Source organism: Leguminivora glycinivorella, chromosome 2, assembly GCF_023078275.1.
Source record: "Leguminivora glycinivorella isolate SPB_JAAS2020 chromosome 2, LegGlyc_1.1, whole genome shotgun sequence".
Classification (NCBI taxonomy): Eukaryota; Metazoa; Arthropoda; class Insecta; order Lepidoptera; family Tortricidae; genus Leguminivora; species Leguminivora glycinivorella.
Genome location: NC_062972.1, coordinates 8,114,940 through 8,138,582, shown reverse-complemented (window position 1 = coordinate 8,138,582; position 23,643 = coordinate 8,114,940). Strand labels below are relative to the sequence as shown.

Here is a 23,643-nt window from a genome sequence, read left to right as displayed (position 1 = left end):
GTGGTCAAGGTAATAGAGGTTTGTGTTTGCATTTTATTTGCAGTTGATGATTGTTCTGAGGTTAAAAAATGGTTTATATACAGGGACTTTTTACTCGTGAAATGTTCATCATTTTTATAAAAGCAAGACTAAACTGTAAAGTTCTTTTTACATATTGATTTTTATCATCCCCATATTTATTTAGATTTTTACTCTTTACAAGCCAGCTTTTTAGGCCAGGCCTCTTCGCTAGATTAGGAGATACATATTAGAAAGGTATGAGAAATTCCGTACTAAAAGAAATCTGAAAAAAAAAACGCATGAAATATTTTGATAGTTAGAATAAACGCGTAAATGTTTTTTAATAACCTCAATGTATAATTGTAGATATATAGGTACCTTTTTAAGGTGATTTATCCTGACACCGTTATATTTAAAGTACCTGTAAACCCGGCAAGTTGGTGATTTCTTAAATATTATTCGTGACTAAAACATTTTTAAATTATTTTTCAGTACAGATGGTGCTTTTTTTACGCACTAGTGCGAGAAGTTGTTCATTATTATTACGCTGCACAAATTCCTTCAATGATAATAATAACTTGTAGTAGGCGTGTTCATAAAGCCTCTAGCCATGATATTTAGAGTAAACATTAAAATTTTTGAACGAAAATTCAAAACGTTGCGTCACATTTCCGAACGAAGCGTCCTTGTCACGCTGTTCGGCGCTACCAACCAACTTCATTGTCGTTTTCATGCAGCCAACGGCCATTACGCGTCACGAATAATAATTTATAAATTAGAGTTTTATCTATCAAAAATACTAATTATGCGTCGAAGAAAATTAGCTACGAAGGTAGAAAGTCATTTAATCGAAGAATTAGAAGAGAAAATAAGAAGACTGGAGAGGAAGATAGAAGAAAGATCCCGATCAAGGTCGGCGTCCCCTCGCCGCTATGGCGGGTATGGTCGACCACGCTATTTTACAAGATCTAGTTCAAGATCCGAAACATACTCCAGGTCCGCCTCATATTCGAGGTCACCATCTCCGCCTGCGGCGTCGAGAAGCAGAAGCAGGTCTCCATTGATTGTCATTGAGACTAGAGATGACCTCCCCGGTGATCCCGGTGCAGCGATTGAAGCGTCGAAAATTGAAAATGGCGGAAAGGAAAGAGGTACAACAGGTAAGAAGAATTGCATAATTCAATTATATTTGTGTGAGTGGCATGTGCCTTTGATAAATTCATTATTTATTGGTGTTTTTGATAATTGACATTCGCATGAAGGGTATGCTGAGCAAGATTGGAATACTATACTAGGTATCTCTGCTTGCTAACTGCATCTGACACTACGTGTGAAGGTTGTGCCGAGCAAAATTGGAATACTATACTAGGTATCTCTGTTTGCTAACTACATTTGGCGCCATGTGCGAAGGTTGTGCTGAGCAAAATTGGAATACTAGACTAGGTATATCTGTTTGCTAACTGCATTTGGCTATCTTGGCGTACTATACTAGGTGCGTTCACTGCCTGCAGTCTTGGGCATTGTGGTGTTGTCAAACTAGACACATTCCTTGCCAACAGCACTGAGTTTTTTACTCAAACCTATTACTACTTGGTGTGGACATTGAACTTCTGCTAGAGATACCCAGAGTGGTATGCCATCCTGGGCCGTCTCTTTGGATTCACTCATTCTAGTGTTGGTGCACTCAAAATGCTTATTCATATTTTTTCAGCAAGTGAAGAGTTAAGCGAAGAAATTGTAGCCTTACTTGGTGAAGCACCGGAGAAGATTGTGTTTAGCCCTAACCTTCTGGAGCAGCTTGCTTCTCGTTGGCAAGATATTATTAAGAAAGGATTAAACAAGGAAGAAAGGGACAAACTAATAAAAAAGTATCCGGTTCCGGAAAACTGTAAAGTAATTGGTGCCCCAAAAATGAATTTGGAAGCCCAGAGTGCCGCCGGAGATACTCTTGTTAACAGGGATAAGGCCATAGAACAGAAACAAACTGAAGTCTCTTGTGCACTAACCGCTATTGGTTTGGCCCTTAACAAATTGTGTGTTGCTGGTAACGAAGAAATCATAACCTTGCTGAGTGACTCTGGTCGTCTCTTGTGCGACTACCAACACAGGGAGTCACAACTTAGAAAGATGTTTATAACTTCAGGTCTCGACAACAAGACAGCACGTGAGACATTAAAAGACTGCGACGTGGACCAATGGCTTTTCGGAGAAAACTTAGCCGAAAAATTAAAGGCTTCAAAAGCCATTGAACAAACAAGCAAGGATTTGAAGAGTACAAAAAGACCCAAGAAAGCAGCGAATAATTTAAACTTCAAGGGCCCAGCCAACAACACTTACAGACCGAGAGCCCGGGTTCAGAAACAGCACAACCGCAAACCAAACATCACCACCTCTTCTGCGAAACACCAGCACCATCAGCAGAAGCGTCGCACTCAGCGCCATCATCACTACAGCAGCCGCCGTTAAGTGATCAGGTTGGTACAAGTTACTGTGGTCGACTTAAATATTTTTTGGTGCAATGGCAGAACATCACCAATGACCCAAGGGTCTTGTCCTGGATATCTGGGTACAAAATCCCATTTTCATCTAGGCCTTCACAATCAATTATTCCTAAAAATGATAATTTTTCTGATTATGACAGTAAAATACTCAATAAACTTATATCTGAACTGCTAGCAAAAGGTGCTATTGTAAAATGTTCACCTTGTGAAGACCAATATCTGTCTAAAATATTTTGTGTGCCAAAATCTAACGGAGATTACAGATTTATATTAAATTTAAAAAATCTTAACAATTTCATTGCCACTGAACACTTCAAATTAGAAGATGTCAGAACTGCAATTAAATTAATGACACCAAGTTGTTACATGAGCACTTTAGATCTTCAAGATGCCTTTTTCATGATACCTATACATCATAAATACAGGAAATACTTACGCTTTATGTGGAATACTGAAATATTTCAGTTCCAGGTCTTACCTTTTGGACTAAATGTTTCCCCATATGTATACACCAAACTACTCAGACCTGTCATAAACCTCTAAGATCTAAAGGTCACATAATAAGCAACTACCTAGATGACATATTTATTGTAGGAAGTTCTTATGATGAATGTTTAAATAGTACACAAGTCACACTTGATACCATCACGTACCTAGGGCTCAAAGTAAACTATGAAAAGAGTTGCTTAACACCAAAGAATTCTGTCCAGTATCTAGGTTTTATATTAGACTCTAACAATTGGCAACTTTCTTTACCTGATAAGAAAAGATCTAAAGTTAAACAAGAGATAAATTCATTTATAAACTTGTCAAATTGTTATATTAGGGATCTTGCCCATTTAACTGGTTTACTTGTCTCTATTTGCCCTGCAACGGAATATGGTTACATGTATACAAAAGAACTGGAGAGACAAAAATATATATATTTAAGAAAAAATAATGACAATTATGATTGCATTATGCCTATATCTCGTAGTGTAAAGGATGATTTAAAATGGTGGCTAAAAACAATAGATGAAGCTAAATGCAAAATTAAGTGTAATAAATATTGTAGAGAAATTTATAGCGATAGTTCAATGACAGGCTGGGGCGGCTCATGTGGTAGGGAGACAGCTGCCGGGTTATGGAATGATGTTGAGAGAGAATATCACATAAATTATCTAGAGCTCAAGGCGGCTTTCTTATGTTTAAAGACATTTTGTTCCGATCTATCCGACTGTGAGATTCTTCTAAGAATAGATAATACGACAGCTATTTCATATATTAATCGCCTGGGGGGTACAAGATTCCTGCACCTTAATTTAATTGCTAGGCAAATTTGGCAGTGGTGCGAAGTTAGACATATCACAATATTTGCATCTTATGTTAAATCCGAACTTAATGTAATAGCTGATAGGGAATCAAGGAAGGCTCATTCGGAAATCGAATGTGAATTAAATGATGAATATTTTGAGAGTGTCCTGCAGTGTTTTGGAAGTCCAGATATAGACTTATTTGCTAGTCGCGCAAATGCTAAATGTGAGCGTTATGTATCTTGGACTAGCGACCCTGATGCTTTCCAAATAGATGCTTTCACTTTTTCATGGACACCTCATTTTTTCTATGCTTTTCCCCCATTCGCACTAATACCTAAAGTATTGCAAAAAATTATTCTAGAAAAATCAGAAGGTATTGTTATTGTACCTAAGTGGCAAGCTCAAGTATGGTACCCTGTTTTTATAAAACTTGTCAAGACAAAATGCATAGAACTGGGCCCCAGCAATCATTTATTTAAATGTTATTCCAGCAACCAGCAGTTTCAACGACGTCTTATCCTGGTTGCCGCGGTGCTCTCCGGGCAGCGCTATCGCTGAGAGGGGTGTCGGCGGCGACGGCCGACATCATGTTGCAGTCCCTCGCGCCCAACACCATCAAGCAGTATGACACGTACTTGAAACGCTGGTATATGTATTGTGGAGAATATAATATTGATTATTTTACGGCATCTATTCCACAAGTACTAGGTTTTTTAACAAAACTGTGTAGCGATGGAGCTGGCTATGGAAGTGTTAATTGTTGTAAATCTGCTTTGGTGCTTTTATTGGGGGATAAGATATCTTCAGATGATAGGGTAAAACGCTTTATGAAGGGCGTTTTTCGTATACACCCACCACAACCTAAATATAGTGTAACCTGGGACCCTCAATTAGTTTTAAATCATCTGGCAACATTGTCACCAAATATAAATCTTTCATTGGAAAACCTGAGTAAAAAATTAGTCACCCTATTAGCAATTGTCACAGCACACAGAGTGCAAACTCTGTCCTTGATAAAGTTATGTAATATTTACCGTTATCCTGAAAAGATCCTTATAAAAATTTCAGATTTAATTAAAACTTCTAAAGCGGGTTCGGATCAACCAGTACTATCTTTGCCATTTTTTAAAGATAAGCCCAATATATGCCCAGGTAAAACATTGTTAGATTATATACACAAAACGAAAGATATCCGTGGTGGGTGCGAACGATTATTTATTGCCTACAAAAGACCACATAAGGAGGTTACTTCCCAGTCAATCAGTAGGTGGATTAAGTCTACTCTTGAAGATAGCGGTATTGACACCTCCATTTTCACCTCCCATTCGACCCGCCATGCGTCGGTGTCGGCCGCAAATCGATTAGGGGTTAACATCGATGTAATCAGGAAAACAGCAGGTTGGACTGACACTTCTAAAGTCTTTGCCAAATTTTATAATAGGCCTTTAGTGTCAGAAATTGATTTTGCTAGAGCATTAATGTATAGTTAATCAGGAGAGAAGAGTTTCCGTCCATCAACAATTAATGTAAAAATGTAAGCAGTAATATATTGCGAAGAGCTGTTTATGTGTATAAATGTTGAGTTGTCAAATTGTTAAAGCACAAACTACTCTTGTTGATTGTGTTAGTTTATAAAATTTAAAATAGTACTAGTTGAATACAAATGAGGAAGAATTTTCTTTCTGTTTAAATAAAATTTGTATTAATAGACATTTTGGAAAATTATGTTCTCACTAGAATATTGGAAGTTTAAACTATTGTATGCTAAAAAATTTACATGCTCTTAGATGGTTTCTCAGAAAACAAAATTTTGCTAATTAACATTGTTGCAAGCCAGAAATAAACTTTGGATAGCTCTAAACATCTACAAGTTATTATTATCATTGAAGGAATTTGTGCAGCGTAATAATAATTGGAAATTAAACGAACTTACCTGTAAGTGAAGTTCTATTTCAATTATATTAGCTGCACAAATTCCGAAATGATAACCCTCCCGCCCAGCACCCGCGTTGTCCCGAGACAACCAGGGATGCTTTCCCTGACAAAGTTTAGGATAGCCGGCTTTGCTGAGTTGTTAGCCAAATTATTGTTATATCAGTCAGCATATTCACTGCCAGCGCGAGCTACGCGTTAAGAGATAAGCATATGCTACATATATATCTAGCATAATTTTTCCCGCTCTGTAATCTTACGATTGAGAATCGCCTAGCGCGTAGCGGGTCGCTGGCAGTGAAGGTCTATATCTTGGCTTATCACTCTAAACTAAATGAAGTTGGTTGGTAGCGCCGAACAGCGTGACAAGGACGCTTCGTTCGGAAATGTGACGCAACGTTTTGAATTTTCGTTCAAAAATTTTAATGTTTACTCTAAATATCATGGCTAGAGGCTTTATGAACACGCCTACTACAAGTTATTATTATCATTTCGGAATTTGTGCAGCTAATATAATTGAAATAGAACTTCACTTACAGGTAAGTTCGTTTAATTTCCAATTATATGGCAGGTTGAAACTTCGGAGGTCCATCTGTACTGAAAAACGTCGTTCGATACACGTGCGAAAAGGAAATTCGTAACTCGTGTCGATTTAAAACACTCCCTTCGGTCGTGTGTTTCGAACTTCCTCTTTTTCGCACTTGTATCGAAATGTACTATTTCGGTAAAACTTCATAAGCTTATAAATATTTAAGTAGGTAAACCCGGTAAGTTGTTTTTTTTTTAATATTAACCGTGCCCAAAACTTTTTTAAATTCTTTTTTTTAATAAAATACCAGCTTTCTCCAAGTGAACCCATTCTAATTAGATCTGTTTTCGTTATTCGCCAATAGGGTTCGAGTCGAGTACGTGTTCGTGGGTCGTGAGCGATGGTATCGGCCCGTGCCGCTAACTGTGCCTTGGGAACTTGTCACAGCCTTTTGTTTCCAATAATGATTCATTTGTTTACTTCCCGGGGTCAATATAACGGAGTCTTTGGGACTTGATTTACAAATACAAAAATACATTTCTTTATTAACAAGTTTGAGCAGTTTAAGAAGTTGGTAGTCATTTGTTTTCCAGCGGGATTGGAGCTGATTTTCGTGACCTTGATTACGAAATAAAACATTTTTTTTAAATCGGTTACTGTGCCTTGGAAACATTTTGTTTCCATTTATGATTTATTTGTTTAGTTCTTGAGGTAAAAAAATCTTAGACAAAACCTTATCAATCGTAACTATTTACTATCACATGGCAAAAGTCACCCTATATATTAGGTAGGTGCAGTCAATCAATATTTTAAAAATATTTTTTTATTGTTTCTGCTAGTGCTAGTGAAGAAGGACTTTATTAATACTAAAAGGAAGATTTATATTTAAAATAACACTAAACTTGTAAGCTTATACATCCAATTAAATATGGATTTCCTTAGTTAACTATATAGTGCAACAAGTTGATAGACAATAAAATTGTCATCCTTACCCCATTGGTATTATAACATAACAATGCCATTGATATAATTGCAGTTATACTAACACTGAGACATATAAGCTAATAAACCAACCCCAGCCGTTATCAAGGCAACCCCCATAAATAACAGGCGCAATCCAAAATGTACTACGAGTTGCAAAATATCGGTTTCCATTCAAATGTGGCATTCTAATCCTAAAGGGTCCTTGAGCCACATCCGGTTTAAGGACGAATTTATGTTGGAATTTCTGATGGAAACTTCCTTATGGCATTTGAAGTATAAGGACTCTTGGGGCAGGGATAGCCACAAATTGTAGCGGATACATCTATAGTCACTTCGGGATTGTGAGCGTTCGGGCGCGTTCGGAAGCTTTCGGTGACCCGAAATGTTAATTGTTGGAAAATAATAGTGGGCATCGTGGCGCTATATCAATATGTTTATGATAGCTTTGATAGTTTGTATCATATGTTTATATATTTAATATTAGACAGTATAAATAAATAATATATGATCAGTCGTGTCACAAGTCACAAAACACAAGCTATTTATAAAAAAATATGATCTCTAATAAATTATCACTTCAAGTCCATACTTTTATTAGGTAAAAAGGCTTTGAATTTTTTTTTATGAATGTGCTGTCGGTAGTCTACCAAGTTGACCTTATGATAATTTAAAGAATGTAAAACTAAATTAAATTATGGTCTTTTAGATTTATATACCACTTGGTAGAAAAATAAATCTATTACTTTTGTTATGTTACGTACATTCATTAACAACATAAAGTCAGAATTACTTTGATACAAAGTTGTATATTTAGGTGGTATTCTTAATGTATAAAGTTGGGCAATTTTAATCAACACGCTAAATTGAGGCGGTTTGAGTAGCTTCTTCGAATGTACAAACCTGATGAAGTTTGGTATAATATATCAACATTATATGAAATATAATATCAACTCAACATATTATATGAATCTACAAGGTTTTGCTGATACTTACATTCTACTTTCCTGATAGTCCATTCAAATTACTTTCAGGTTTGTCAAAAAAAAAATCCTTTCCGGACATGACTGCAAAAGTAAAGTAAATAATATAACAACATCTAAATAATGCATGGTAATTCCACGAAGTATGAACTGTAATTTATTTTATTGCTTAAACTGCATACATACCATTCAATCTTGGCGGCTGCGAGCATAGTCATAATTGTAAAATTTTACCCATAATAGTCCTAACCCAATCAAGTAACATTGCCTCAGATTCATTCATCAAATTCCGCCATTCACACAATGGCGGCAACATTGTAGGTAACCGTCATGCCCCTTTACAACCTCTGAGGGACGTTGTAAAACTGACCAATAAAAGTTCATTATCTATTGGCTTGTTCGAGCTTCCAACTTTTATTAGTTTACGATGTCGTAAAACCACCTAGTTATTGCAGTGTGAAGTGGTGAAGTTTATAGCGATCGATTTGTTAATTAATCATGGAAAATGTTTGAGTTTTATTTGAGGAATTAAATATCTTTGGTATATAAAACTTTAATGTAATAAGTCTAAATACTCTAAATCATCAAGTTATCGAACGAATAGAAAAGTATGATCTATGTTTAATTTATAAGCTCGTGTGACGAGCCCACCCAGTATATATACTTACTTAATCTTTATCAGTTAATTATTCTGTTTTTTTGACTATTTACTATGAGAGTGCACAACAATCGCATCGATGTTTACACGCAACGCCTGCAAAACACCAATTTTATTGATTTTCCCAAGCACATTAGCAAAAAAGACCGCTTAATGTACCATACAATCACGCAAAACGCAAAAAAGTCGCTGAAAACTGAACTGTTAACACTCTAGTGACATCTAGTGGGCGGGGCGGCGTTTACGTTAACTACTGGCTGGCATGCCCTACGTGGCGACTTGGCATTAAGAAGTTCCGATAAGTGGCCACCACTTACCCAATGGCTTCAGCGTATATAATGATCATGATTGGTGGAACTTGTATACACAGTAATTATATATTTATTATTGAATGAATAATTTTCTGCCCGCGGACTTCGTTATTATAGATGTTCATTTTGAAAGCTGTCGACCATTTTATCGGTTAAAAATGTCACCAGTATTGCTTGTGGGGGGTTTAACCTGCTTTAATTTCAATATATCTGAAAATTAAGTAATTTATGTTGTTATTCATTTAAGGTAGCTTCAATTAATTGTATACAAACTTTACAGTACTTCACACACAGTACAGTATTTCATTTAAGTATTTCAAGACCTATTAAAAATAAGTGGTAATGATGTAGGTATGGATTTTTTGTTTTTCACTGAAAATAATAGTTATTTGTTATACAAGGGGGCAAAGTTGTATTTTAACGCCGAGTGTGGAATTGAAAAACGAGCAAGAGAAAGGATTCTATAGTTGAACCACGAGCGCAGCGAGTGGTTCTAGAATAGAATCCTGAACTTGCGAGTTGTTTAACACACGAGAAGTAAAATACATTTGCACCCGAGTGTAACACAAAACTTTTCCCCTCACTATAGCGAGGAAACTACAACGCAAAAAAATGCGTTTATCACTGCTTCCAGTAGTTCCACAGGTGGTAAATCATCTTAATTACTAGATTCACCTACTTTTATCAATTTTAAAGCAGTTAATTTGACTTTATTCAAGGTCAAATTACTTTACCCACTAGTGGATAAAATGCGTTTTTACCGGCTGGTATTAAAGGACAAAATACGTGTTTCCGAGCTAGTGAGGGGAAAAAGAATTAAATACGTACACAATTTAATAGTAACGCATTTCCGTTGTCGTTTAAAAAAAGCTATATTTGTCCTTTCTCTCCAAAACAACGATAAATTGTATTAATTGCGATATTGCATGCCAACCGTGCCCTACCAAAAATTCAGGCTCGAATACGCCTATTTTTTATTCTACATTCAGAACTTGGTAGGTACGACAGTAAATTTAATATCAAGCAAAATAAAACGTAAACAAACTTATTTATTATTAGAACTTTATTGCACATATATCATACTTGTAGGTAGAAATTTTCTTAAATATCTCACGTTTGGCATGTCCAATAACTGGGGTCATTTCCATAATGTTTAAATATAAACGGGCGAATAAAAAAAGCAATAACACATCAGATGTTCGCGCTAAATAGACAAATTGACGTAAAACAAGAAACATTCTATCAAATGTCCCACGATTGGCATGTTCAATAACTGGCATCAATTTATATAAACGTGCGAGGAAACACCGGTGATCATGATGCATGGCGCCAAAAATGCAAGAGTTCGCAAATAGGTTATTGACATAAAACAGCCATGTAAAACAATAAACGATAGGCATGTTCAATAACTATACTTCGTTTCTTTTAAGATTAGAATTATCTGTCAAACGGATAAACAAAGAAGCAGTGGTCGTAGACCTCCCTTCTTCGATTTCAGCCGATACCACTGATTTCTTGGAACTTATAACTTATAATACTATGTACATAAGTTCCAAGAAATCAGTGGTATCGGCCGAAATCGAAGAAGGAAGGTCTACGACCACTGCTTCTTTGTTTACCCGTTTGACAGATAATTCTAATCTTAAAAGAAACGAAGTATAGCATAGTTCAAAATAATGTTTACATACAAAGGGGCGAGTAATCGCGCATGTCGCCAAAAATGCAGGCGTTAGCTTTAAATAGAGAATTGGCATAAAACAGCCAAGTAAAACAATGAACTATTGGCATTTGGCATGTCTAATAACTAGCATACTCGTAGTTACCATAATGTTTACACACAAAGAGGCGAGTAAATCGTGCATGTCGCTAAAAATGCAGGTGTTCGCACTAAATAGACAATTGGCATAAATCAGCGGGCACGCATGCGCGAGGCGCACTCAATTAAGTGCCGCGATTTCAATTAAACCGTCCGGAATGGATTTACTGCTTTTCTAATTTATACACTTTTGCTTCGGCCGTATTGGTTCTGCAGCTGGAGTTAGAGACAAATAGTCTCAGGTTTTATAGTGTTTTTTTTTTTAATTATCTTTTGAGACAACATTTTTTTATAGAATAGAGAATGTTGATTCAAGACTGATACCTAAATATTTGCGTTAACTGTTGCCTTGCTTGGAAAATAATGTAGGACATCACTATACGTCTCAGGATCCTGTAATGGCGATCTAAGACATCAAAAAGTTGGAAATTGTTTCCTAAGGGTCAGGTAAAGGAAATTAAAAAAAAAATTAAAAAATATTGGGGGACACCTTACACAGATCAACTTAGCCCCAAACTAAGCAAAGCTTGTACTATGGGTGCTAAGCGACGATATATATACTTAAATAGATAAATACATACTTATATACATAGAAAACATCCATGACTCAGGAACAAATATCTGTGCTCATCACACAAATAAATGCCCTTACCGGGATTCGAACCTGGGACCGCGGCTCAGCAGGCAGGGTCACTACCGACTGTTTTGAATTGTGTCAATAACACTGTTAGATTAGAGATCATAGACAAGAGACCTTCTTTAATTCAATCCAGATTATTATCAGGACAAATTTTATTTCATAAAACTTATTCACTACTTAATATTAGTTAATTTACAAACAACTTTTCTTCACCTACATTCAAAAGCATGTTCACGTTCAATATACCTCGCAACTCGATCACGTATATAACTGCCTTAAACCCCGGGAAGGGTTGAGCCCTCAACTTTTTCCACCCCGTTCACGACCCTCATTCGTCTTACGAGATATACGCTTATTTATCGCTGTGCGCTCGCGAGCGACAATTCCTGAGTTGGGTAATTTTCCTTTATGTTATTAGGTAGGTTACTTGTTTTGTAAACACTTGTGATGTTATTCAGAAACGTTTTATAAACCTGAATTAGTTAATAATCGTTTGTCCTTATCTGTCATGTTGACTTACGTATTTGTGAGGAAGACACAAAACACGTACTTTTTAACTAAACAGTTCAGTAACTTTTTTATGATTAAGGCGCACTAGCACCAACCACATAACTCAGGGTTAGTGGGCTGTTATCTGTGAAATTCCATATAAAATGGTGAGTTAACCCTCCATTTTCGTTGGTGCAAGTGGCCCTAAGGGGGTTAGTGTATAAGCGTAGGTACAAAAAAATATACATCTACAAAAATGTATTCTCGAAGGCAATCTCAATGTATCATTATGTTTTGTACATTGGTACCTACTACGATTGTTTATATATTTTTTTAAAAGACTTCATAATTTTCCCTCTCCGTCCTATTCGCAAGCCCATTCGTCTTGCAAGATATAAGTGCGCTTATTTATCGCTAAACGCTCACGGGTGACAAAACTCCTGAGTGGGGTCATTTTGTCTCATGTTACTAGGTGTAACTTATTTCGTCTACAGTAAATGTTACTTAATAAAAATGGGAATGGGTAAATAAATTTAAAGGACCCTTATAGGTGCAAATATTTATTTATAAAAATGTTTGCTTCTTCGTTCTTGACAAAACCTATGGATCAACTTCATCGTCTATTTAGAGTAGAATTCTTGTCGGACGAGCAATTATCATGTGTTCTGCCTTCTGTTTGACAGCCGGATACGACACGATGTCGTTACTTGGCACTTCTGCGCTCACCTTGGAAGGAAAAGAAGATTTTAATTAAAAAAGAAGGAATTTAAGTAAAAAGATAGGGTAAAAAAACTGAAGCAATAAGAAAAAGGAAAGACCCATTCCTATTTTTTGCTTAAATTTTTCCATCTGTGATGTTTTGATAAGTTCAATTCAATTCAAAAGATTTTCATAATACTGTTCGCTTTCATATTCTTTTCACGCATAAAATATTTTCTGGTGTATAAACCTTAAAGAAAACTTAATCAAATTAATTAGCTATAAAAACCTCAAGTGCGTAACGATTGAGTACGTAGAATCCAATTAGATTTTCCTTAACAGGTAAGTGTGAGAAAAGCACCAATCAAATATAAAATAATAGTAAGAATATTAATGATCCAAGAATATTAATGATCATAAGAATATTAATGATCCAAGTGGTATTTTATATATTGGTTATTAGTTTAATGAAGACGTTAATATATAACTGTACTTATGGTATTAAATAACTAATTAAGATACTTATTAACGGTTTAATTATCTATATGCATCAACCGTGTGTTATATTTTAGAAGTTACATCATTACTATCGAAATTGTGTAACAATACGATACAAGTACGTCCATTTTTACGCACTTGTATCGTTCGTAAGCTCGAAACGAGTGGCGAATAATTAAAACACGACCGAAGGGAGTGTTTTAAATTGACACGAGTTACGAATTTCCTTTTAGCACGTGTATCGTACAGATAGCCCTCCGAAGTTTCGACCTGGCATATTTTATAATGAACCACTTCTCGCACAAGTGCGTAAAAAAAACACCATCTGTACTGAAATATTACATTACGATACAAGTGCGTAAAAAAGGAAGTTTTCGAAATTCCTTTTCGCACGTCTATCGTACGACGTTTTTCAGTACAGAAAAGCCTCCAAAGTTTCGACCTAGCATATAATGAACCACTTCTCGCACTAGTACGTAAAAAAAAACACCATCTGTACTGAAAACGTTATTTTGTATGTATCTAGTCGAATCTTTAATCATTTATTTAACTTCTTATCAGAAATATTATCTTATTAGATACTGTAGAACATCGGCTTTTTTGTGAAGGGTGGTTCTATCAAGAGCCGTTCTTATAAGGGATGCTGCGGGGATACCACAGGTTTCATTCTCGATACTGATTCACTTGAATGTTCTAAACTGGAAAAGTGCAGTATCAGAAAGAAAATTCTATGAGCTGACTTGAGCTTCTTCTTATTACCTTCAAAATTATATTTCCTTTTAGAAGTTTCTACACAATTTTCATATGTTAGTATAACTATACTTATACTAGGTAGCACTACTAGCAGAGCTATACCTAAAATAAAAATACTCGTAATATTTGAATGTGTCCGAATGTTACTCATAACACTTCATACAAATCGGACACCTTAAAAATTCTTAATTTAAATTATTCATATTAGTTCGCATATTTGGCTAGTTCTTACACTCACATAAAATAAGTACCTATACTCGGAGCAGCGCATTCATTGGCCTGCTTTGACTTAGCGTCGTTCGTGCGGGGAGTATTAATATCAGCACCTCATAGCTCACTCGTGGTTCGTGCTAATTATAATATTTAATATGTATATTGTTACTATAAAGGGCTGGACGACATTCAAAATGGCGGCATTGGCGGCGCGACTTTGAAACAATGTGACGTGATGTTTAAATTTATGAATATTCGTAAGTTATTATTAATTTTGCATTGATTGAGAAAAAATATTCTACAGTATACCTGTTTCATATTTTTTAAATATGTATATAATTTACTAAAATCTTAACAAATACAAAACTTACCTTCATATTTCTCTGTTACAACACTTCTATTAAGTAGATTTTTTCTTGGTTATTCCTATCGCTGCGGGCGGGATATGCCTTATTGCTTAAGGAAAAGGGATGTCAGTGACATTTCAGATAACAGTCAGGTGGAAAGTCAAATAGATTCCCTCACATAAGTATAATATTCCGTCGCTGATCGAGAATGACCCGAGTTCACATAGTACCGCTCCAGCACCAACTCAACCAAATAATTGCTATTCTATTCACACTAAGAGGGCGATGCGAGGCCGATTTATCCCCGGAATTATTTCCTTGTTGTTTTATTCGGGGATTTGTCACTTCCCCGCTTTTATAATTACCCTGATATCGGGTAACTTTTCAGATTGGATTTATGGGGGAAACTTTTGGGTTAGGTTTTTGGTGGATTAGTGTTGGAAAATGGCGGATTTCGGGGTGTATTATGTGAGCGGTTTAATCTGGCTTTATGATTGCGTTGTGATAGTTGTTTCAGTAACTTAGTTGACTACATTTATGTACATAAGTTCTGTAAATTTTTAACTTGACTATGTATGTTTTATGAAGTAAATGGGCACCATCTAGGCATGCAATCAACGCACAATAATAAAAACAATAACGCACAAAAATAGTGTTTTGAAAAAATATCGGGGTTTTAAAACAACGCATGAAAATTGTATCCGATTCGATAACTTTAAATAAACATACATTTTCCTGCACGTTTTAGCAGGGGCGGCTCACTCCGCGATTCTATCGCCGCGCTACAAGTACATGCCGGCGGCCGCGAGTTCGCGGCCTAATCAGGGGTGGCGCGTGTTCTCACGGAACGCACGTTCGCACTTTCTAATGTTACTTTACGTCGCGAGTTTTTTTAAGGTTCATATGCTATGTCCGCGCGTGTGGAATGGCTAATAATGCTTAGTTAAATAGATATCATGAATAAAATAAATACCATAGGACATGTTTACACAGATCTACTATTGATTAAGTCCCCTGAAAAGATTCAATAAGGCTTAATAAGGCTTGTGATGTTGGAACTTAAACAAAAATATATAAATACCATATATATATACCAAGAAAATACCCAAGACTTGAATATAATAGTACCTATAACATTTTATCTGAGTATTAAATCGTTTTAATCTGTAGGCAACCCTATCGCCGGGCGCCGCGCACGTGCGGCTCGTTTCTTTGTTAGAATTTTGTAGGTATTTAAAAAGGCGGCATGTCGTGAACATCAAAGCAGTGGGCCTTCTGTACTTGTACTATTATATATTCTGTGGTTTTAGACCCGTTGAGAAGTAATATTATAAGCAGATTTTTGTCTATTTTTAAGTTTGAAACTAATCGTTCAGATAAATTGATAGTTACTCTGTTAAATAGCCTGTTTCCTGCTATCTATGGTCAAATGGACACAGAAACCCGGAAAGATTTCCTCCCAGGATAACTTCCTAGGTATGCAAGATAGCGTTGAAAGAGTAATAAACTGAAGTTACCCATTCTGCATCTTTATGGTGCGTGAGATAAGATGGAGGTGTTTTCTTCAGGCGCAAAAGATAATAATTTATAGCACTTTCACGGCATTAGGACACGACTATTAAGAACGTACGTAGTCGGTTGTGCAGCTTTTTGTACACGATGTGCCTTGTTAACGTGCATTCAAAAAGTTTTTAATTAGGTAATTGCATAATAAGTATGTATTACGTTACTATTACCATCTAACAGATTTACATTGATATGTTAATTTGTTTTTTTTTTATATAATACTAGCTTTTTACCGCGGCTTCGCTTTATGCCTTCACGTCAATTCGTCGCTCCGTTTTGACGTGAAAGACGGACAAACAAACAGACACACACACTTTCCCATTTATAATATTAGTATGATAGCAAATGCATTGAAGATTAATAGTTTTTTTTGTATTCAATTTTTAGTTTTCTTTTATGATGACATTTAAAAATACAAAAACATGAGTACATAATACACACGCACATACGTAGAACATTATTTCTAAAATTTTATTAATTGTCAACTTTTCATTCGGTTAACCGGTGTATCTAATGATATCTAATAGTACCTACTTATCTATTTTTTCTGTGAGTGACAGTGACAGTCTCCTATCAAAATAAGACGTATAAAGGTTTAATATACTTCTTAAGTAGACTATAACGATAATCTATAACCCCAGGAGTATCCACATCATGATGATATGACGGCCACTTCATAACCCTATCGCTGTCGGCTGCTGTATCAGTAGCTAACGGTAACGATTTAACAGGTGTAAAATATCATAATAAACGTACAGCTTTTAAGATCGAAAACATAATAAACTGATTGTTAGCGATGGACGCGATAGTTTGATTCGCTAGGTCTGGTGCTGCCCTCGCTTTGTAGGCTTTGCAATGGTAAATCTTATGGAGTTAAATTAGTTCCAACGGCCGCCGCTATAGCATTGATATTTTGTCGTGATATAAAATTAGCAAAAATTAATATCTATGTCCCAACATTCTGTGGGCTATTGTTTTACTACTATCATTATGTCATTGAATATGGGTAGTTTTATGTGCCATGGTTTACACTTAGGTAGGTTCGTATTTACGAATATGTAATTTTGTATAACCTACGTTTAAGTTTATAATATATTTAAGTTTAATTTTATTTAAAAGGTTAAAAATACGCGGGACCCATAAATGACGAGATTTACCTTGGTATGATATTTAAATACAACACAATGCTAGACACACTTGCGTCACCTAGTGACGGAAATAGTAATGAATTACAAATGGTTTATGTTTATAAACAAAACACACCCACATATTACATTAACAGGCCTTGAAAAACGAATTTTAACAGTTTATATATTAGTTTTATGACTACTAAAAACATTTGTGACCCAAAACAAATCGTAAAATGTTTCCAGATTTGGACTCGCGTCAGAGTAGAGCCTTAAAAGTTCGGCCGTTCACCAATAGATGTCGCGCACTTCAATGTATAATAACGCCACCAGTCGCCGGCGGCAGATTGGTGTAACTAACGAGTAGAGCCCGTGTAGCCGGGACGCGTCGAGCGAAAATGTTTATGATGCAATTTACAGTTCGTATATTGCGAGCCACTTCATATAACACGACAATACACTTCTGAATTCTCTTTCTTTGCTTGTTTTGGTTTATTTTAACCCAACGTTTGGAGGATTGTGTTTCGGTATGTTCGTCGACCGAATAGATAAGTAAGTAGGAGGTATCAGCGTCATAGAACTTTGGGTATATGTTAGGAAGATATTGTAAAATTAAAGTTAAGATTACACTGCCGGAAAAAACTATTTTAAAATATAATTCATTTCAAAAGGGATTAGGAAGGAAAGGGCTCTCGTTTTACATACTAGTAGGTACGAATGCATAAAAGCTTGGTTCATCAACAGTTATTTTAGTACCACTTGTTAAAAAAACTTCTGAACAAAGTAAACGGTATGACTAAAAAATGAACAGAAAAGATAAAACGTGCAACTACTTAATTCCCACATTGCTGCAGAACAACCATCGTCTTCATTGAATCCAATAAAATCAACTGCAGAGGCTACACTAGCGGCATCAACCGAACCCATAAAGCATCGTACTTTACGACGTGACGACCTCAAATGGCTCATAAAAAGCTTCGCGCTCTTACTCACAGATGGCGCTACGCGAGTTTGAGCGACGCGCCATCTATACGCCGCAGGTATGAGTTGTGGGAACTTCAAGGGAGGTCATGGTTTTATTGGGTTATAAACGTTACGAGTTACTGCCGCGCGTAGAATATGGAGATATCGGAGGGCGAATGGGCGTGTAAGACAAGAGAACGACTTTTATTGTTTGTAAATTGGCTGTAAAATTATGAGTTCGCTCGTATTGTGCGTAATCACGGCGATCAGCTGTTATTTTATGGGATAAATCACTTTATTGCCGCCAGTGTTGGTTTATGGGGCTATAAAGCTTCATTCATGATGGTTCGTGTCACTTAGCGTTTAGCTAATGATGATGGGATAATGTATGGCATTCGTGTCGTTAGTGATTATACTTGAACTTGAGGTTTCGCTGAGTAAATACTTAACTACTTATGCGCTATGAAATTTTCTTAGGGTAGAAAATAACGTGTAATCACGTAACGAAAAGGAAGTTTAAAATCGTACAACAAAAAGTCGCCATCTCAAGAATATTCTTTATATGTGTAATTTTAATTGGACTCTATACTTAAGCAAAGACGCGCGTAAAGCTATAACAAAAGCTCCATCCCTATTGATTCATGAACTTGTTACATGAGTAGTTCAGCCACTCGCTACTAGATGGCGCTATGTGGGCTTAATAGACTCGAGTTTTTTGGATGTTTCCCAAAATATTATTAAAAACTGGTGTAAGTTTGAAATTGTATATTAAGTTTCAACAATATATTTTTTTAACTGATATCTTATGCGGATAAATATGGATATGTTTTTGGAATATTAAAAAAATAGGTTTTTGATTCCGCTCCGTTTGTACGTAATAAGTACTGGGTTAAAAAAAATGGAAGATAAATATTTTTTTATACATGCTACGTTAATGAATTTCTAAAGTTTGTCTACATATTCTCAGGTTTTAATTATTGAAAAACCCTTCAAAGATATTTTTATCTTCAATATTAGGTACAGAGGGGTAATTTCGTAGACGGAGCAATTGTAACTGATCCAGTTTTATCCATGTTTTACAGTGTTTGCATTATTAAATAAAATGTCCACCGGTTATATATTGGCACGCGTGTTCAGTGGATACATGTGGAATTTAACTTATTAGTGTAATAATGGAAAAAATGGATCAGTTACATTTGTCCCCCCGTCGGGATTTGCTCCGCTGTACCTAACAGAAAAATGAACCTCTACAGCGATACAGGTAAAAATCACCGCGTACCGCGGCAGCGTTGCATCGTAATAATTTGTTTTACGGCTCGATTATCGCCGTCGTGTACGATCGCCTCCCGCTTGTCCGACTGCCACACAAATTATGATAGGGGATGATTCTTCATACAAACGGACTAGACCTCATTTTCCTCTTCGGATATTGATGTTATGTAAAATATTTTTACTTAATTCGATGTATTTTAATCATATAATCTGTGTCAGTGTCAATAATTTTGAGAGTTGAGCGACTTACGAGTTACGAGCATTTAAAAAGTGTACAAAATCAGTTATTAACTGCAAATTTTTACGATATTCCATACATAATTGGACAGTGTTATGGAATAAGCGATCAAGCGACAATTAGTTGAAATCGAGAAAATGAGCTAGAAAGATTTGAAATTTGAATCAGTTGTTGTAAGTTCATTTATAAAGCAAAAAAGTTAATTTTGACACTGAACCTATAAAAGTGTTCATAATTTAAATTGATAAAAAAAATAACACCATACCTATTCAAGTTTCGAAGTTATTAACGTTTTTCCGCTTGATTCTTTATTGAACTAATACTGCGATGAGGTTAATTTATTTCGCCGTAGCGTACTATGAGACATATTTTGTCGCTTGATTCTTTAATGCAAATTGTTAGAGGTAAAGTGAATACTGGAATAAAATAAAATTGCATATATTTGAGTAAATAGTGCTATTGTAAATAAATTAACAACAATGTTTTCCTCCACAATGATCAGGACTAATCCGTCTAACAATTTAGTTTTGTTCTGCAATCAACTTTTTTTAATAAATGTCAAAAAAATCAGCATATATGGCAAAATTGGCATTGTAACTAATAATAATTCATTAGTACTAGCCAGGATTACACACATAAGATATTATGATATAACAAAATCTCTTGATACTTAGTGCTCATCAAGCGAAATATCCTGCACTTTCAAATATGTAACAACGAATTAAACGACACCAACAGGGCGGTTAAATCGATATTGCGTTTATAAATCATCAAAACTTTAAACCAAAACGAATTAATAACATCTTTATGGCGTTTAACTCGATTTTGCGATTTAGAATATACGCTTATTATAATTTGTAAAAGTAAATTTGGCGTTCAATTCGTTTTTACGTAACGACTTAGTACACAGGGCCATACAAATTTTAACGTGTCGCTTGATTCTACCCCTTAAAATAAGGCTGTAAGCATGATTTTTCAACAAAGAAATAATCAATACTATAGATTATCACATTTATATCCGAACTGCATTCATAACTTTTTTTTCGGATTTTGGCGCTTAGTTCGCTATTCCATAACACCGTCCAATTATAAATGGGAAAGTATCTGTTGTATGTCTGTTTGTCCGTTTTTCACGGCAAAATGGAGCGACAAATTGATGTGATTTTTTTTAAGTAGAGATAGTTGAAGGGATGGAGAGTAACATAAGCTACTTTTTGCCTCTTCATAACGCGAGCGAAGCCGCGGCCAAAAGATAGTCGAAAATATATCTAGAATATTTCGAAACAGTTATATTATGTAAAAATATTTAATCATATCAATACCCATTATCCAGGCACGAAAACGAGGGTTACGTTTTGTATGAATATCCGGTTTCGGAATGGTGGTCAGTTTCGTTTTAATTTTACTACTACCACTTAAAATTAAGTAAGTACTACTTCACTACCAATTTAAATTAATTTTAGAACTGATAATATTCATAGCCGCTGTTGATTTGTTTAATTGTTTTATTGAACTTTGTCTCGTTTTATTATTAATTATCTGCGATAACCGTGTTAATGAGTGATTTGATATTTTTTACTACCGTTTAATGATTATTGGGGCAATAAAAACAGTTTATTAGCAGTGAATATATTGAAGTTATTTGATCGCTTCATTAAGTCATTACGATAAATTAGTACTCAAATTATGACTTGTTATGTCTATATGCATTTATCTTCTTACAATGTTGTAAGTTCATTCTTCAACGTAAGGTAAGTTACAATGTGCTAAGTACTATCGTAACATTATCACTTCGCTCACTTCTGAAAAAAAAAGTTATCCACTCTTATTTTCTTTTTTTATTGAAGTGTAGGTAATTTTTATACCTTAAAGATGATGAGGAAAACTAGAAGGTAAATAAATCCATTAAAATGTATTAAATTCAAACTTTTATTTCATATAACAATTTGAGAACAAACAATTCTTATTTCAATTCCTTAATCATCTTTCTTTTTTTTTGTTCAAATCTTATTAGTTAAGATTATGCCATAATTATATTTCTACCACTTTGTACCTACTTACCTAAGTATATATTACAATTAAATCACTATTGGAAACCCTAAAGTCCCTAAACCAAGGATTATATATATAGGATTGTCATCGACCTCGATTTTTAGCGCCTCCTATTAAATACTATCATACTAGCTCGTTACTACACTGATGATGTCTACAATTTTTTTTTTCAAATGTGTATTGACGTGATATCATGATTTTAAAATAAATAAATATGCCATTTGTTCTTATAAAACATAAAAACACGCAAAAATATTTGGGGAAAATATGATTTTGGCCACTTCGAGGCTGCGAACAGCGCCATCTAGTTTTAAGCTTAAAAGGCCCATACATTTCAGGAGTACGCTTTTTTGTATGGACTTTGTCAGGCCAGGGGGAATATATAATAGTACAAGTACAGAAGGCTCACTCCTTTGATGTTCACAAAACGCCGCCATTCTAAATTGTCACATTAACAAAAACCGCACGTAGTGCAGACGACATTTCTATTGTGACGCGCGATTTCGCCACTGAATGGGCCGCGAACTCGCGGCCGCCGGCATGTAAAAAAAAGGATCGCGGAGTCGTTCTTGCGGCAAGAATCTTTGCCCCAAACTTTCTAACCACTCCTCCGCGGTTAGTACATCCACGACAGATTTCAAATTAAAAATTTGACAACAGCCGAATTAGATAGGCCCCGGGAGTATTGAGCGGAGTTAATAAGGGGAGATGGGGGATGTAATTTATGACACGTTGGGGCGGTAAATAAAAAGGAGGTGGCTATTTTTTGACGTATGAAGAAGCTTGCTAGCATGAAGTTTATTATACAACTTTCATTAATAAATAGTGGATTATAAAACTTACATTAATATGCTGTACTCTCTATGTTTGCCAAAGATTGCAAATTTTAATAAATAGATTAACAGTCGATGTCCTATATGTTTTAAATTGTTTAATTTATATTAGTTTTTTTTATTTACTTACAAATGATGTATATCTACTGAAGGCCAAGATATTATTACATACTTAGTTTCTGTTAACCATACCGACGAATTCTGAGCTGAAAACATTGACATAAAAACCAACGTTGTTTTTTTTGTTTATTTTCCAAAATGTAGAATTTAGAGTGGATTAAAAATAGATTTATTTTTATTTATTTACATTATATTTGTCTAAATAAGAGTAGGAAGCAGGAACAGAAAATCAAAATAATAGTTCCATCCCAATATTTCAATTAAAAAAAAATATGTTTCTTTATATTATGAACCTTGCTTAAAAAAAAAAAAGTAGTAGGGATGTACCTACCTGAGTACTGAACTGTAAACATATGTAGATAATCTTTTTTATAATTAAAAATACCTTTTTTTACTTTTTTTAGTAAATCAGTAGCCCCCAAAAAAGTAACTTCCTCAAAAATAAGTGCACTTTTAAAATAAGTAGACATCTTTTTTGCGACCGTACCGCCTATCGCTATGAGTAAGTTATGGCCGCCGTAGGGTGAGCTACACCCTGCTTAGGTCACGTGGCCCGAGCGGGATAGACATATATAAAATAGTGTACAATAAACAAGGACGGAGGACTTGGGGCGGCAAGTTATCTTCGTTTCATTCAACTCACACTCGCGCGGGCCGAACGTCGGTATAGATCAATAAAACTACTTTATCTCTTTTTGGCACATCCCCATCCCTTCCTAGAACGATACTGGAATAGCTTTCTTTAAATTAAAATTTCTAAACGCAATTTCTAGGTAAGCGGAAAAAACGAATTGCACAATTCGGAGAGAATTGTTCTATTGTTCTTT

At 35.3% G+C, this 23,643-nt stretch overlaps 2 protein-coding genes across 3 annotated transcripts in view; both read left to right on the top strand.

The window, feature by feature from the left end:
- The window catches only part of LOC125236137 (homeotic protein ultrabithorax), a 216,207-nt gene that overhangs the window by 170,972 nt on the left and 21,592 nt on the right, over positions 1-23,643 (top strand). The window lies entirely within an intron of this gene.
- On the top strand, positions 806-4,411 carry LOC125235470. The gene is made up of 3 exons (XM_048142043.1): positions 806-1,160; positions 1,712-2,474; positions 4,288-4,411. The coding sequence occupies exons 1-2, from the start codon at positions 806-808 to the stop codon at positions 2,464-2,466; spliced, it is 1,110 nt and encodes a 369-aa protein (XP_047998000.1). The 3' UTR covers positions 2,467-2,474; positions 4,288-4,411.

Bases quoted from the DNA above. Each gene is read 5' to 3' on its own strand.
- LOC125235470 (XM_048142043.1), top strand. From the start codon at position 806: ATGCGTCGAAGAAAATTAGCTACGAAGGTAGAAAGTCATTTAATCGAA. The intron at 1,161-1,711 runs GTAAGAAGAATT...ATATTTTTTCAG, and splicing joins AAAGGAAAGAGGTACAACAG to CAAGTGAAGAGTTAAGCGAA.